The 18,964-nt window shown below is 37.2% G+C and overlaps 1 protein-coding gene across 1 annotated transcript in view; it reads left to right on the top strand.

Annotated features, from left to right (window-relative positions):
• Positions 1-7,440, top strand: part of TBX15 (T-box transcription factor 15) — a 161,569-nt gene extending 154,129 nt beyond the window's left edge. The window contains exons 7-8 of the mRNA XM_077293608.1: positions 1,115-1,212; positions 4,335-7,440. Coding sequence (XP_077149723.1) covers positions 1,115-1,212; positions 4,335-5,116 — 880 coding nt within the window. The 3' untranslated portion in view covers positions 5,117-7,440. The remainder of the gene's footprint in view (positions 1-1,114; positions 1,213-4,334) is intronic.
• The last annotated feature ends 11,524 nt before the right edge of the window (positions 7,441-18,964 follow it).

Here is an 18,964-nt window from a genome sequence, read left to right as displayed (position 1 = left end):
GTTTCTGTCTGAATCTGGACAAATAGGGTTTATAGGTGAATGGAGTCCAAGGTATGAAACTTTCCTGAAAGGACGGACAGTGCCAGAAAGGTTTCTAAAATGGAACTCAACATTTCCTACTTCAACTTAATGGCTCCATCAGGGGCACATCTGAATCCCGTATTTATGGGATGGAGACATGAACGCACTTCAAAACACAGTGTGAGCTGGCCCTTGTGGAATTATCCAGGTTATCACAAGATAGTTGCTACTACATAAGTGCAAAATTGGTTCCTGAATCAAGGTGAAGCCCACACTTTATATACTTCATGACGTGAGATACTTAGATGAGGTAACTTGACCGTGTGCTTAGAAAATGAAGCTTCTTTTCCAACCACTACTGTATACCTCCTGACACCTCCATAAACATATATACTTGGTCTGGCCAAGCGTTCATATGTTCTGAATGAGGAGAGAGAAGTAAGCTGCTGCCAAAATCCTCTGTTGGTGGCTTATAGTCCCTGAGCCAAAAGGATTGGGCATGAAAAAATTCAACATGAGGCCCAAATTTTACTACCAACCTGCGAGCCGTCAGTCACCATAAGAGTTGTATGTAGGGTGCAGATGGGCAAACCTGGTTCCCACTATGGTGCCCTTTATTTCACATTAATGTAAATGCTTAGACTCCAATTTCTAGTCTGTTTTCCCTCCATGTACCCACTATACAGATTATCTGGACTTGAGAGGTAAAAGTAGAACAACCTTCCTAAGGTTCCCATGAAATGCAGGCAGCAAGGTGCAAGATGGAGGTTCATAGACATTAAGGGGCAACCTGACTGCATGGGGTCCAGATATCAAATTAATGGAAATCTGAGGTCAATGTCCGATTGGTGAATACATTTATATCAAAGGTCCAATAGTGGTGACCTGTTCTGGAGAACAGTCCCGGGGCGCGGCACAGATGAGAGGGTTGTTTACAGCATATGAAGCTGGTTCTCCTGAGAATCGCGCGGTCTGTAGGGTGGTGCGCCGGCGCTCGTTCGCAGGTTGTCACGAGATCTGCTCTGCACTTTTATTGAGTGTTATATAAATGGATCCTGTCTTACATTTACCTAATTGTTCCTCTTATTTGCAGGACGGGCCTGGAGGCGATCATGGAGACGTACGCATTCTGGAGGCCACCAGTCCGCACTCTTACCTTTGAAGATTTTACGACCATGCAGAAGCAGCAAGGTGAGTCCAGCCTTTGTCCAGATCCTGAGAAGTTACACTTGTTTGGGGGGTGGAGGAGAGTTTTCATCGTTCATGTGTTGAGCAGCTGAGGGTCTGTACCAGTGGTTTTACTTAAAGATGAAAAAACACTCGGAGGAATAAGCTATGGAGGTGATGAAAACAGCATTTCTCTCCGATTATCCACCCAGAAGTTTATGATAATTCCTGGCTCCGGATCAGCCGCATGTTGCATCACATTAATCGCATTAGCGGATGAGGCGGACGGGAGGTGCGGGCCGGGGCGTAATAACTCATTACAGAGTCGCCTCCTGAAAATCCTCCAAGACGCTCAGTGTGTGCAGATGGAGGATGTCTAATGGACTGGTGGATTTCCTTCAGCGATGACCCACTAAGTCCGTTAGTGAAGCACCTCAACCCGACTTTGCGGTATGGAGAATTTTCAGAGCTTGTCATCATACAGACTTTTGGAGTTTCCTGATTTCTTGGACCCTGATTGCTTCCCCTATGACTTCTAACAGTCAGACATTGCATGGACGCAGTGACTATGCAGACAATAGTTAGGATTATCATAATGTCTTATTCCAGGAACAGCGCCCCCCTGTCCACAGGTTGTGGGGAGTATTGCAGCTCAGCACTATTAAAGTGAATGGGGCACATCTGTAAAACCACACACAAGCCAAGGACAGGGTGTGCACCATCTGTAGATAAATCCGCCATGTCTCACTAGTAATATACCCCATCTGCAGCTGCTATAGGGCATCTGGACATTATAGAGGGGGTGTCCACTAACGGCGAGGTCCTAAGGGTCAGAATGCAGAACATACCTCTAGCTCCAGCTTTGGCAACCATAGCCCATCCATGAATTATAGGGATGCTGATTCTTCTAATTTGCCACCATATTTCTGCCACAGACATCAATAATCAAATATCTGCAACAAGGGGCTTGTACAGGCAATAATGGGTGATTGTCACAGCTAGACATGACACATGAACCGTCAGGGTAGATGCACCACAGAGACAGGTCCTGTGACTGGGGTCCTGGAAAGAGGGGACACAGTCAGGGACGGCCAAATGCCATTTATTTTGGGTGGTGACAATGTGTTTGGGGGTGCAGTGGTATCAAGCGCACCAGAACAGGACCCCATTAGTATACCGGCACGGTAAATATTAACATGTTGCTCATTGGCTACCTTGAGTTACGCTGGCAGTGACCTTCATGGTCAGGTGGACTTGGACCATTAGGAGTCATTACTTCATTGTTCAGTAGGGGGTAATTAGCTGTGGTAGCGGCTGAGTATCACATGGGCCGACACCGGCCTGGCATCCATCTCTGTGATCTCCTGACTGGGAGCAATCACCGTTCTTAACATTAGGATTAAACATGTGCACCGGTATCTGGTTCAGTGATCGAAAAGAATAACGAGTCATACAATGTATATAACCGGATGATCTGTATACTGATGTGTGTGAGTGTGGAGGATCCGTATACTGATGTGTATGAGTGTGGAGGATCCGTATACTGATGAGTTTGAGTGTGGAGGATCTGTATACTGATGAGTGTGAGTGTATAGGATCTGTATACTAACAAGTATGAGTGTGGAGGATCTGTATACTGATGTGTATGACTGTGGAGGTTCCGTAAACTGATGAGTATGAGTGTGGAGGAAATTAATACTGATGAGTATGGGTGTGGAAGATCCATATACTGATGAGCATGGAGGATCTGTATACTGATGAGTATGAGTGTATAGGATCTGTATATTGATGAGTATGAGTGTGGAGGATCTGTATACTGATGAGTATGAATGTGGAGGATCTGTATACTGATGAGTATGAATGTGGAGGATCTGTATACTGATGAGTATGAATGTGGAGGATCTGTATACTGACGAGTATGAATGTGGAGGATCTGTATACTGATGAGTATGAATGTGGAGGATCTGTATACTGATGAGTATGAATGTGGAGGATCTGTATACCGATGAGTATGAATGTGGAGGATATGTATACTGATGAGTATGAATGTGGAGGATCTGTATACTGATGAGTATGAATGTGGAGGATCTGTATACTGATGAGTATGAATGTGGAGGATCTGTATACTGATGAGTATGAATGTGGAGGATCTGTATACTGATGAGTATGAGTTTGGAGGATTTATATACTGATGAGTATGAATGTGGAGGATCTGTATACTGATGAGTATGAATGTGGAGGATCTGTATACTGATGAGTATGAATGTGGAGGATCTGTATACTGATGTGTATGAGTGTGGAGGATCTGTATACCGATGAGTATGAATGTGGAGGATATGTATACTGATGAGTATGAATGTGGAGGATCTGTGTACTGATGAGTATGAGTGTGGAGGATCTGTATACTGATGAGTATGAATGTGGAGGATCTGTATACTGATGAGTATGAATGTGGAGGATCTGTATACTGATGAGTGTGAGCGTATAGGATCTGTATACTAACAAGTATGAGTGTGGAGGATCTGTATACTGATGTGTATGACTGTGGAGGATCTGTATACTGATGTGTATGAGCATGGAGGATCTGTATACTGATGAGTATGACTGTAGAGGATCTGTATACTGATGTGTATGAGTGTGGAGGATCTGTATACTAATGTGTATGAGCGTGGAGGATCTGTATACTGATGTGTATGAGCATCGATGTTCTGTATACTGGGTGTGGAAGATCCGTATACTGATGAGCATGGAGGATCTGTATACTGATGAGTATGAGTGTATAGGATCTGTATATTGATGAGTATGAGTGTGGAGGATCTGTATATTGATGAGTATGAATGTGGAGGATCTGTATACTGATGAGTATGAATGTGGAGGATCTGTATACTGATGAGTATGAATGTGGAGGATCTGCATACTGATGTGTATGAGTGTGGAGGATCTGTATATGGATGAGTATGGAGGATCTGTATACTGATGAGTGTGAATGTGGAGGATCTGTATACTGATGAGTATGAATATGGAGGATCTGTATACTGATGAGTATGAATGTGGAGGATCTGTATGCTGATGTGTCTGTGTATCATGATACATGACTGTAGATCATTTTTCTGTCATTGATTTTCTTCTCTTCGTTTCTATCCCAGGTGGCAGCACAGGAACGTCTCCTACCACCTCCAGCACTGGGACTCCATCTCCCTCCGCATCCTCTCACCTTCTCTCTCCATCTTGTTCTCCTCCAACCTTTCACCTGACACCCAACTCCTTCAACGTTGGCTGTCGGGAAAATCAACTGTGCAACCTCAACCTGTCAGAGTATCCGGCATGTGCCAGAAGCAACATGGCTGCCCTCCAGAGCTACTCTGGTCTGAGTGACAATGGATACAACAGGCTTCAGGGAGGAAACTCCTCTGGTACCCAACCATCTGAGACCTTTATGTCCCAGAGGACTTCCACCTTAATCTCTGGAATGTCGGCTCCTTCATCCTTGCCAAGCAACAGCAAGATGGATGCATATAGCGGGCAGCTGGGCTCATACCCGACCTCACAGTTTCAGTATATGATGCAAGCTGGGAACCCTTCCTCTAGCTCTTCATCTTCGCACATGTTTGGAAATAGCCACATGCAACAAGGCTCCTACAATGCCTTCTCCATCCACAACCCTTACAACCTGTATGGATACAACTTCCCAGCTTCTCCTCGCCTGGCAGCGAGCCCAGAGAAACTGACTGCACCACAAGGCACTTTACTCTGCTCCTCACCTTCTAATGTTGCTTTTGGGGATAGGCAGTACCTGTCCTCCGGCATGGATGCCATGCATATGATCGGCAACCCAACAAGCAGCCAACAAGCCGCAAACACCTGTGACAGCAGACAGTATGGAGCTGTCCCAGGGTCATCATCACAGATGTCCGTACATATGGTTTGAAGACCGTCGGGGTCTTCGTAGGATGGACAGTAGAAACCACCGTGCCTTAACGTAGTAGTATTAGCATGGAGTCATGACTGATGAGAAATTATGGATACACAATGCAGGTATCATGGACATAGCTTGCAGCATAAATTTTAGATCTCTTCAAAACTGTTTTTGGAAACTTGGGTGCAGATACTTTGGACTTATGGTGGGATCAACCTCACAGCTCAATGGATCTGACTGGGGTCATTTATGAGGGTCTTAAACCTGATGATCGTTTCTGTCAAAAGTTCAACCTACTTCAAGACTTTGTGAGATGTTACACCCTGATGGACATATGTGGACGAGCTCATTGAGCGGTGACTATTGGGGTTTCGAGCTTCGATATTCAAGGAATGTTGTGTTACAAGACTTGTGATGGCTGCAAACTCGTTCTCCGATGTTAGGGCTGAGCTTGTGACTCCACGTGGAGGGAGGTCTGCTGAGAAATCGAGCATGGAGCGTAATCATGATTGTGAAATGAGGAAGAAGAGTCTCCTTTGAACTGGTCATTGGGAAGTGAGGTGGAACGGTTGCAAGAAAGTTTCAGACAGAAGCCTTAGCTGGCATTCGAGGTCTTGTTCACATCTGCAGGTGGCTATCACATGTCTGGAATTCGAGTCCAGCTCAACGTCTCCTCCATCCTGTCATGTTTCAACTAATATTTACACCTGAGTAATTAAGGACAAGGCTTTTCTTCTGCTATCCGCCAAAGCTATAACCTAAACGTGTTCACTTTAAGAAATGTTTGAATTGTAGAAAAGATGCGATATTGATATGAAAGTTCTTGTGCACTTTGGAGCAATGATCGAGGATGATCCAAAAACATAAATGTATACCATGGAGATACAAGCTGGACCATGATGGAAGGATTAGGATTTATCAGTGTCCCAGGGTTTGGATCCTACAATCATGGCACCTTCCTGACACCTGCCTGACATGGGAATATAAATGTCGTGGAATGTAGAAGCCGGACAGCGTCAAAGCCTTATCGACGCTGCCTGGATTTACACCAAACCAGCTCACCAAAGTGCAATTAGTGATTATTATGTCTTCTCGTTCGGTGCCCGGACCACCTGTGGCAGCGGACCCTCAGCAATGATTGTGCCTTACACCAATGATTTGTATATCCTAGATGATATCTGCCAGAGTTGCGTTATTGCAGCAGTGTTGATACTTCAGCACACGGGGTCCAGTAGGGGTGAATGTGATACCATGATCCCCGAGCTGGAGCTCATCGACCTCTTACCACTCTGACAGGTGGATGTTTCAGGACGTATGGAATATTCCTGTGGGTGCTGGCCACATATGGTGGTATGTACCACATCCCGGCACAGGTCCTAGAAGAGGAGATACTTACTGGCCTTTTCCCTGTCCAGACTGAAAGGAAGAAGTCCACAGTGAAGATCGACTTGTACCTGACTCCAAAGACCTTGAGGTCCTCCACTATCAAGACTTGGGAAATTTCTGATTTTCGCTCCTTTACCAGTTGATATTTTGGGTTGTATCAAGTTAGTATGAAGCTTTCCACCTCTACACCCGCTCACTCCCAAGTTCTTATGGATATTGCTTTGGGGAAAAGTCTTTCTTGCCTGACTCAACATTTAGGATGACCTTCTAACATCATCTCTTATTACCCGGTACTGTTAACACTTGCATTTGATGCTCCATCTTCATGTCCACATAGAAGTGCTCCACATGACCAGACTTTACTCCCTTAGCTCCACTGTCACCTGGGCCCAGAAAGTGATGGGTCCGGATGTTTCGCTACTCAGCGTAGATTCTGTTTGTATCAGCTGTGTAATTATTGTGTTGCTTTATCAGTTACTTTATATCGCTTTTCTTTGTGTCTTCTTACTTCATGAAGCAGCAGAGCCCTGCAACCCACTCATCACCCGAGATTCTCCATGAAGCCTCCAAAGCCCTAACCTGAGGCGTCATATTTTATGGGGCGGTAAAAAAAAGAAAGCAATCAAATTCTATTTATTTTCATTTCACTTTTCGTCATTGATTTCATATTACGGTATGAGTAATTACCCAGAAGACAGGAGACAGCCAAGAGGGGGATCTGTAGAGTTCTGCTGCACTCATGAACGGTATAAAATCGCAGCTGTGTGACAATGCAAATACGACATAATCTGATTTCTGTTTGGATGTGATGTAGATAATGATATTTAAATGAGAATTGTCTGGGGGAAAGGGAGAGCTATGTAATATATCACTGTGTATAAGAATGCACTCTGTCTATAAGTGCCAAGCACACAGACGCTCAATAAATATCTCTGCTCTCTTCTCTGTTACTATGTGTCATCCTGACTAATATGTAACAATCACCGGGAACAACACAAAAGACATCTAAGTGATGTACAGCAATACAGAAAGGGCGTCATAGGAGCAGTATTATAGTAGTTATATTCTTGTACATAGGAGCAGTATTATAGTAGTTATATTCTTGTACATAGTGGCAGTATTATAGTAGTTATATTCTTGTATATAGGGGGCAGTATTATAGTAGTTATATTCTTGTACATAGGAGCAGTATTATAGTAGTTATATTCTTGTACATAGGAGCAGTATTATAGTAGTTATATTCCTGTACATAGTGGCAGTATTATAGTAGTTATATTCTTCTACATAGGGGCAGTATTATAGTAGTTATATTCTTGTACATAGGGGCAGTAGTATAGTAGTTATATTCTTGTACATAGGGGCAGTATTATAGTAGTTATATTCTTGTACATAGGGGCAGTATTATAGTAGTTATATTCTTGTACATAGGAGCAGTATTATAGTAGTTATATTCTTGTACATAGGAGCAGTATTATAGTAGTTATATTATTGTACATAGGGGCAGTATTATAGTAGTTATATTCTTGTATATAGGAGCAGTATTATAGTAGTTATATTCTTGTATATAGGGACAGTATTATAGTAGTTATATTCTTGTACATAGGGGCAGTATTATAGTAGTTATATTCTTGTATACAGGAGCAGTATTATAGTAGTTATATTCTTGTATATAGGGACAGTATTATAGTAGTTATATTCTTGTACATAGGGGCAGTATTATAGTAGTTATATTCTTGTACATAGGGGCAGTATTATAGTAGTTATATTCTTGTACATAGGAGCAGTATTATAGTAGTTATATTCTTATACATAGGGGCAGTATTATAGTAGTTATATTCTTGTACATAGGAGCAGTATTATAGTAGTTATATTCTTGTATATAGGGGGCAGTATTATAGTAGTTATATTCTTATACATAGGGGCAGTATTATAGTAGTTATATTCTTGTACATAGGAGCAGTATTATAGTAGTTATATTCTTGTATATAGGGGGCAGTATTATAGTAGTTATATTCTTGTACATAGGGGCAGTATTATAGTAGTTATATTCTTGTACATAGCAGGCAGTATTATAGTAGTTATATTCTTGTACATAGGGGCAGTATTATAGTAGTTATATTCTTGTACATAGGGGCAGTATTATAGTAGTTATATTCTTGTACATAGGGGCAGTATTATAGTAGTTATATTCTTGTACATGGAGCAGTATTATAGTAGTTATATTCTTGTACATAGGAGCAGTATTATAGTAGTTATATTCTTGTACATAGGGGCAGTATTATAGTAGTTATATTCTGTATATAGGGGCAGTATTATAGTAGTTATATTCTTGTACATAGGGGCAGTATTATAGTAGTTATATTCCTGTACATAGGGGCAGTATTATAGTAGTTATATTCTTGTACATAGGGGCAGTATTATAGTAGTTATATTCTTGTATATAGGGAGCAGTATTATAGTAGTTATATTCTTGTACATAGGAGCAGTATTATAGTAGTTATATTCTTGTACATAGGGGCAGTATTATAGTAGTTATATTCTTGTACATAGGGGCAGTATTATAGTAGTTATATTCTTGTACATAGGAGCAGTATTATAGTAGTTATATTCTTGTATATAGGGAGCAGTATTATAGTAGTTATATTCTTGTACATAGGAGCAGTATTTTAGTAGTTATATTCTTGTAGATAGGAGCAGTATTATAGTAGTTATATTCTTGTATATAGGGGCAGTATTATAGTAGTTATATTCTTGTATATAGGAGCAGTATTATAGTAGTTATATACTTGTACATAGGGGCAGTATTATAGTAGTTATATTCTTGTACATAGGAGCAGTATTATAGTAGTTATATTCTTATACATAGGGGCAGTATTATAGTAGTTATATTCTTGTACATAGGAGCAGTATTATAGTAGTTATATTCTTGTATATAGGAGCAGTATTATAGTAGTTATATTCTTGTACATAGGGGCAGTATTATAGTAGTTATATTCTTGTATATAGGAGCAGTATTATAGTAGTTATATTCTTGTACATAGCAGGCAGTATTATAGTAGTTATATTCTTGTACATAGGGGCAGTATTATAGTAGTTATATTCTTGTACATAGCAGGCAGTATTATAGTAGTTATATTCTTGTACATAGGGGCAGTATTATAGTAGTTATATTCTTGTACATAGGGGCAGTATTATAGTAGTTATATTCTTGTACATAGGGGCAGTATTATAGTAGTTATATTCTTGTACATGGAGCAGTATTATAGTAGTTATATTCTTGTACATAGGAGCAGTATTATAGTAGTTATATTCTTGTACATAGGGGCAGTATTATAGTAGTTATATTCTGTATATAGGGGCAGTATTATAGTAGTTATATTCTTGTACATAGGGGCAGTATTATAGTAGTTATATTCCTGTACATTGGGGCAGTATTATAGTAGTTATATTCTTGTACATAGGGGCAGTATTATAGTAGTTATATTCTTGTACATAGGAGCAGTATTATAGTAGTTATATTCTTGTATATAGGGAGCAGTATTATAGTAGTTATATTCTTGTACATAGGAGCAGTATTATAGTAGTTATATTCTTGTACATAGGGGCAGTATTATAGTAGTTATATTCTTGTACATAGGGGCAGTATTATAGTAGTTATATTCTTGTACATAGGAGCAGTATTATAGTAGTTATATTCTTGTATATAGGGAGCAGTATTATAGTAGTTATATTCTTGTACATAGGAGCAGTATTATAGTAGTTATATTCTTGTAGATAGGAGCAGTATTATAGTAGTTATATTCTTGTATATAGGGGCAGTATTATAGTAGTTATATTCTTGTATATAGGAGCAGTATTATAGGAGTTATATACTTGTACATAGGGGCAGTATTATAGTAGTTATATTCTTGTACATAGAAGTATTATAGTAGTTATATTCTTGTACATAGGAGCAGTATTATAGTAGTTATATTCTTGTACATAGGAGCAGTATTATAGTAGTTATATTCTTGTACATAGGAGCAGTATTATAGTAGTTATATTATTGTACATAGGAGCAGTATTATAGTAGTTATATACTTGTACATAGGGGCAGTATTATAGTAGTTATATTCTTGTACATAGAAGTATTATAGTAGTTATATTCTTGTACATAGCAGCAGTATTATAGTAGTTATATTCTTGTACATAGGGGCAGTATTATAGTAGTTATATACTTGTACATAGGGGCAGTATTATAGTAGTTATATTCTTGTACATAGGAGCAGTATTATAGTAGTTATATTCTTGTACATAGGGACAGTATTATAGTAGTTATATTCTTGTATATAGGGGCAGTATTATAGTGGTTATATTCTTGTACAGAGGAACATAGGAGCAGTATTATAGTGGTTATATTCTTGTATATAGGGGCAGTATTATAGTAGTTATATTCTTGTATATAGGGGCAGTATTATAGTGGTTATATTCTTGTACAGAGGGGCAGTATTATAGTGGTTATATTCTTGTACATAGGAGCAGTATTATAGTAGTTATATTCTTGTACAAAGGGCCAGTATTATAGTAGTTATATTCTTGTATATAGGGGCAGTATTATAGTAGTTATATTCTTGTACATAGGGGGCAGCATTATAGTAGTTATATTCTTGTACATAGGGGCAGTATTATAGTAGTTATATTCTTGTACATAGGAGCAGTATTATAGTAGTTATATTCTTGTACATAGGAGCAGTATTATAGTAGTTATATTCTTGTACATAGGGAGCAGTATTATAGTAGTTATATTCTTGTACATGGGGCAGTATTATAGTAGTTATATTCTTGTACATAGGAGCAGTATTATAGTAGTTATATTCTTGTACATAGGAGCAGTATTATAGTAGTTATATTCTTGTACATAGGGGCAGTATTATAGTAGTTATATTCTTGTACATAGGGGCAGTATTATAGTAGTTATATTCTTTTACATAGGGAGCAGTATTATAGTAGTTATATTCTTGTACATAGGAGCAGTATTATAGTAGTTATATTCTTGGACATAGAGGCAGTATTATAGTAGTTATATTCTTGTATATAGGAGGCAGTATTATAGTAGTTATATTCTTGTACATAGGCGCAGTATTACAGTAGTTATATTCTTGTACATAGGAGCAGTATTATAGTAGTTATATTCTTGGACATAGGGGCAGTAATATAGTAGTTATATTCTTGTACATAGGAGCAGTATTATAGTAGTTATATTCTTGTACATAGGGGCAGTATTATAGTAGTTATATTCTTGTACATAGGAGCAGTATTATAGTAGTTATATTCTTGTATATAGGGGCAGTATTATAGTAGTTATATTCTTGCACATAGGGGCAGTATTATAGTATATTCTTGGACATAGGAGCAGTATTATAGTAGTTATATTCTTGTACATAGGGGCAGTATTATAGTAGTTATATTCTTGTACATAGGGGCAGTATTATAGTAGTTATATTCTTGGACATAGGAGCAGTATTACAGTAGTTATATTCTTGTACATAGGGGCAGTATTATAGTAGTTATATTCTTGTACATAGGGGCAGTATTATAATAGTTATATTCTTGTACATAGGAGCAGTATTATAGTAGTTATATTCTTGTACATAGGGGCAGTATTATAGTAGTTATATTCTTGTACATAGGGGCAGTATTATAGTAGTTATATTCTTGTACATAGGGGCAGTATTATAGTAGTTATATTCTTGTATATAGGAGGCAGTATTATAGTAGTTATATTCTTGTACATAGGCGCAGTATTATAGTAGTTATATTCTTGTACATAGGAGCAGTTATTATAGTAGTTATATTCTTGGACATAGGGGCAGTAATATAGTAGTTATATTCTTGTACATAGGAGCAGTATTATAGTAGTTATATTCTTGTACATAGGGGCAGTATTATAGTAGTTATATTCTTGGACATAGAGGCAGTATTATAGTAGTTATATTCTTGTATATAGGAGGCAGTATTATAGTAGTTATATTCTTGTACATAGGCGCAGTATTATAGTAGTTATATTCTTGTACATAGGAGCAGTATTATAGTAGTTATATTCTTGGACATAGGGGCAGTAATATAGTAGTTATATTCTTGTACATAGGAGCAGTATTATAGTAGTTATATTCTTGTACATAGGGGCAGTATTATAGTAGTTATATTCTTGTACATAGGAGCAGTATTATAGTAGTTATATTCTTGTATATAGGGGCAGTATTATAGTAGTTATATTCTTGTACATAGGGGCAGTATTATAGTATATTCTTGGACATAGGAGCAGTATTATAGTAGTTATATTCTTGTACATAGGGGCAGTATTATAGTAGTTATATTCTTGTACATAGGAGCAGTTATTATAGTAGTTATATTCTTGGACATAGGGGCAGTAATATAGTAGTTATATTCTTGTACATAGGAGCAGTATTATAGTAGTTATATTCTTGTACATAGGGGCAGTATTATAGTAGTTATATTCTTGTACATAGGGGCAGTATTATAGTAGTTATATTCTTGGACATAGAGGCAGTATTATAGTAGTTATATTCTTGTATATAGGAGGCAGTATTATAGTAGTTATATTCTTGTACATAGGCGCAGTATTATAGTAGTTATATTCTTGTACATAGGAGCAGTATTATAGTAGTTATATTCTTGGACATAGGGGCAGTAATATAGTAGTTATATTCTTGTACATAGGAGCAGTATTATAGTAGTTATATTCTTGTACATAGGGGCAGTATTATAGTAGTTATATTCTTGTACATAGGAGCAGTATTATAGTAGTTATATTCTTGTATATAGGGGCAGTATTATAGTAGTTATATTCTTGTACATAGGGGCAGTATTATAGTATATTCTTGGACATAGGAGCAGTATTATAGTAGTTATATTCTTGTACATAGGGGCAGTATTATAGTAGTTATATTCTTGTACATAGGAGCAGTATTATAGTAGTTATATTCTTGTATATAGGGGCAGTATTATAGTAGTTATATTCTTGTACATAGGGGCAGTATTATAGTATATTCTTGGACATAGGAGCAGTATTATAGTAGTTATATTCTTGGACATAGGGGCAGTATTATAGTAGTTATATTCTTGGACATAGGAGCAGTATTACAGTAGTTATATTCTTGTACATAGGGGCAGTATTATAGTAGTTATATTCTTGTACATAGGGGCAGTATTATAGTAGTTATATTCTTGTACATGGGGCAGTATTATAGTAGTTATATTCTTGTACATAGGAGCAGTATTATAGTAGTTATATTCTTGTACATAGGAGCAGTATTATAGTAGTTATATTCTTGTACATAGGGGCAGTATTATAGTAGTTATATTCTTGTACATAGGGGCAGTATTATAGTAGTTATATTCTTGTACATAGGGAGCAGTATTATAGTAGTTATATTCTTGTACATAGGAGCAGTATTATAGTAGTTATATTCTTGGACATAGAGGCAGTATTATAGTAGTTATATTCTTGTATATAGGAGGCAGTATTATAGTAGTTATATTCTTGTACATAGGCACAGTATTATAGTAGTTATATTCTTGTACATAGGAGCAGTATTATAGTAGTTATATTCTTGGACATAGGGGCAGTAATATAGTAGTTATATTCTTGTACATAGGAGCAGTATTATAGTAGTTATATTCTTGTACATAGGGGCAGTATTATAGTAGTTATATTCTTGTACATAGGAGCAGTATTATAGTAGTTATATTCTTGTATATAGGGGCAGTATTATAGTAGTTATATTCTTGTACATAGGGGCAGTATTATAGTATATTCTTGGACATAGGAGCAGTATTATAGTAGTTATATTCTTGTACATAGGGGCAGTATATAGTAGTTATATTCTTGTACATAGGGGCAGTATTATAGTAGTTATATTCTTGGACATAGGAGCAGTATTACAGTAGTTATATTCTTGTACATAGGGGCAGTATTATAGTAGTTATATTCTTGTACATAGGGGCAGTATTATAATAGTTATATTCTTGTACATAGGAGCAGTATTATAGTAGTTATATTCTTGTACATAGGGGCAGTATTATAGTAGTTATATTCTTGTACATAGGGGCAGTATTATAGTAGTTATATTCTTGTAGATAGGGAGCAGTATTATAGTAGTTATATTCTTGTACATAGGAGCAGTATTATAGTAGTTATATTCTTGGACATAGAGGCAGTATTATAGTAGTTATATTCTTGTATATAGGAGGCAGTATTATAGTAGTTATATTCTTGTACATAGGCGCAGTATTATAGTAGTTATATTCTTGTACATAGGAGCAGTATTATAGTAGTTATATTCTTGGACATAGGGGCAGTAATATAGTAGTTATATTCTTGTACATAGGAGCAGTATTATAGTAGTTATATTCTTGTACATAGGGGCAGTATTATAGTAGTTATATTCTTGTACATAGGAGCAGTATTATAGTAGTTATATTCTTGTATATAGGGGCAGTATTATAGTAGTTATATTCTTGTACATAGGGGCAGTATTATAGTATATTCTTGGACATAGGAGCAGTATTATTGTAGTTATATTCTTGTACATAGGGGCAGTATTATAGTAGTTATATTCTTGTACATAGGAGCAGTATTATAGTAGTTATATTCTTGTATATAGGGGCAGTATTATAGTAGTTATATTCTTGTACATAGGGGCAGTATTATAGTATATTCTTGGACATAGGAGCAGTATTATTGTAGTTATATTCTTGGACATAGGGGCAGTATTATAGTAGTTATATTCTTGTACATAGGAGCAGTATTATAGTAGTTATATTCTTGTATATAGGGGCAGTATTATAGTAGTTATATTCTTGTACATAGGGGCAGTATTATAGTAGTTATATTCTTGGACATAGGAGCAGTATTACAGTAGTTATATTCTTGTACATAGGGGCAGTATTATAGTAGTTATATTCTTGTACATAGGGGCAGTAATATAGTAGTTATATTCTTGTACATAGGGCAGTATTATAGTAGTTATATTCTTGTACATAGGGGCAGTATTATAGTATATTCTTGGACATAGGAGCAGTATTATAGTAGTTATATTCTTGTACATAGGGGCAGTATTATAGTAGTTATATTCTTGTACATAGGGGCAGTATTATAGTAGTTATATTATTGGACATAGGAGCAGTATTACAGTAGTTATATTCTTGTACATAGGGGCAGTATTATAGTAGTTATATTCTTGTACATAGGGGCAGTATTATAGTAGTTATATTCTTGTACATAGTGTGATGCAGCGGTATGACCATACACAGTGAAACGGCAGTGACCCAAACAAGTTCAAACAAAACGTTCTTTTATTGTGTTACTTCACACAGTCAATATAGTATACGGCTTCTTCATACAGTCCATTAATAATGCATGGCTATATGACGCAGTCAATACACAGGCCGAACTTCTCTCTGTCCAGTTTCCCTGGGTGACCGCACGCCGGTAACAAGTCTCTGTACTCACTCAGCACACTGCACTCTTTATCCTCTGGAGTGCAGCCGGGTACATGTAAGACAGCCCAAGACGCAGGGTGTCAGTCTCTCTGGTTCCTTTAGCCTCTGTGCTACTCCACACAGAGAGAACTCTGCAGACAACTGCCCTGTCTGCTTCCAAGAACACACTGACACACCTCTCCCTCTACTACAAGGCTTTTTAATCAGTCACTGCTTCACTATTCTAATTACAGCCACACCTGTGTCTGTAGTACACCCTCATGGCCTCACTATGCTTCCATGCACATTCTGCAGAGCACATATAGTGCCCCCTAGCTGTACCAGGGGTCACAGCCTCACAATAGGAGCAGTATGATAGTAGCTATATTCTTGTACATAGGGGGCAGTATTATAGTAGTTATATTCTTGTACATAGGAGCAGTATTATAGTAGTTATATTCTTGTACATAGGAGTAGTATTATAGTAGTTATATTCTTGTACAAAGGAGCAGTATTATAGTAGGTATATTCTTGTACATAGAGGCAGTATTATAGTAGTTATATTCTTGTACATAGGGGCAGTATTATAGTAGTTATATTCTTGTACATAGGAGCAGTATTATAGTAGTTATATTCTTGTACATAGGGGGCAGTATTATAGTAGTTATATTCTTGTACATAGGAGCAGTATTATAGTAGTTATATTCTTGTACATAGGGGTAGTATTATAGTAGTTATATTCTTGTACATAGAGGCAGTATTATAGTAGTTATATTCTTGTACATAGGTGCAGTTTTATAGTAGTTATATTCTTGTACATAGGGGCAGTATTATAGTAGTTATATTCTTGTACATAGAGGCAGTATTATAGTAGTTATATTCTTGTACATAGGTGCAGTTTTATAGTAGTTATATTCTTGTACATAGGAGCAGTATTATAGTAGTTATATTGTACATAGGGGCAGTATTATAGTAGTTATATTCTTGTACATAGGAGGCAGTATTATAGTAGTTATATTCTTGTACATAGGAGCAGTATTATAGTAGTTATATTCTTGTACAAAGGAGCAGTATTATAGTAGTTATATTCTTGTACATAGGAGCAGTATTATAGTAGTTATATTCTTGTACATAGGAGCAGTATTATAGTAGTTATATTCTTGTACATAGGGGCAGTATTATAGTAGTTATATTCTTGTACATAGAGGCAGTATTATAGTAGTTATATTGTTGTATATAGGGACAGTATTATGGTAGTTATATTCTTGTACATAGGGGCAGTATTATAGTAGTTATATTCTTGTACATAGAGGCAGTATTATAGTAGTTATATTGTTGTATATAGGGACAGTATTATAGTAGTTATATTCTTGTACATAGGGGACAGTATTATAGTAGTTATATTCTTGTACATAGAGGCAGTATTATAGTAGTTATATTCTTGTACATAGGGGACAGTAATATAGTAGTTATATTCTTGTACATAGGGGCAGTATTATAGTAGTTATATTCTTGTACATAGAGGCAGTATTATAGTAGTTATATTGTTGTACATAGGGGCAGTATTATAGTAGTTATATTGTTGTACATAGGGGCAGTATTATAGTAGTTATATTCTTGTACATAGGAGCAGTATTATAGTAGATATATTCTTGTACATAGGGACAGTAATATAGTAGTTATATTCTTGTACATAGGGGCAGTATTATAGTAGTTATATTCTTGTACATACGAGCAGTATTATAGTAGTTATATTCTTGTACATAGGAGCAGTATTATAGTAGTTATATTCTTGTACATAGGGGCAGTATTATAGTAGTTATATTCTTGTACATAGGGGCAGTATTATAGTAGTTATATTCTTGTACATAGGGGCAGTATTATAGTAGTTATATTCTTGTACATAGGAGCAGTATTATAGTAGTTATATTCTTGTACATAGCGAGCAGTATTATAGTAGTTATATTCCTGTACATAGGAGCAGTATTATAGTAGTTATATTCGTGTACATAGGAGCAGTATTATAGTAGTTATATTCTTGTACATAGGGGCAGTATTATAGTAGTTATATTCTTGGATATAGGGGCAGTATTATAGTAGTTATATTCTTGTACATAGGGGCAGTATTATAGTAGTTATATTCTTGTACATACGAGCAGTATTATAGTAGTTATATTCTTGTACATAGGAGCAGTATTATAGTAGTTATATTCTTGTACATAGGGGCAGTATTATAGTAGTTATATTTTTGTACATAGGGGCAGTATTAGGCCGGGATCACACATGCGAGAAACACATCCCTGTCTCGCATGTGAAACCCAAGCTCTGGCGCCGTCACTGTGGAGCGGAGCGTGCGGCCGCATAGGAACACATGGAGCTGCACGCTCCGCTCCCAAGTGCCGGCGCCGGAGCTTGGGTTTCACATGCGAGACAGGGATGTGTTTCTCGCATGTGTGATCCCGGCCTCATAGTAGTTCTATTCTTGTCCATAGGAGAGGATAGACGTGTGTTTGTGAGCTCCCAGCAGGGCGGAGGTCTCGGCTTCTGACCCAGGTGGAGGGGAGGGAAGCTGGGCTGATGATCCAGGGGAAGCTCCCAGCCTGGAGTGTGGCCTGCAGCATGGACCTGATGGTAATGGAAAGCTGGAGATGGTGGCTGGTGAGTCTTCTAAACCTGCTTGCTATGTTGCTGGATTGAGTGCTAAAGTTACAAGGCAAAGCATTATTAAGCTGGAATTGCAAATCAGCAAATTAAAAGATGAAATTCAGAATGAGACTGATCCAAAGATAAAATTGGTGAAATGTGAAAGCCTGGATGATTGCAGACGAAAGCTGGTCAAAGATGTAAACTCTGTGCCCAGAAAGGTAACTTGGGCTATGGAGAAAAAGAGGGGATCCAGAGCCCCGAAGGCGAGTAGTAAAAGCTTCATTGGTAAAAAGGACATTAAAAATAAAACTGTGCACGGTGAGGAGCAAGGAAGTCCGGTAAGAA

The sequence above is a fragment of the Ranitomeya variabilis genome, chromosome 3 (assembly GCF_051348905.1).
Source record: "Ranitomeya variabilis isolate aRanVar5 chromosome 3, aRanVar5.hap1, whole genome shotgun sequence".
NCBI classification, from domain to species: domain Eukaryota; kingdom Metazoa; phylum Chordata; class Amphibia; order Anura; family Dendrobatidae; genus Ranitomeya; species Ranitomeya variabilis.
Note: the sequence above shows the minus strand (reverse complement) of the source record. Positions and strands in the feature narration are given on the sequence as shown.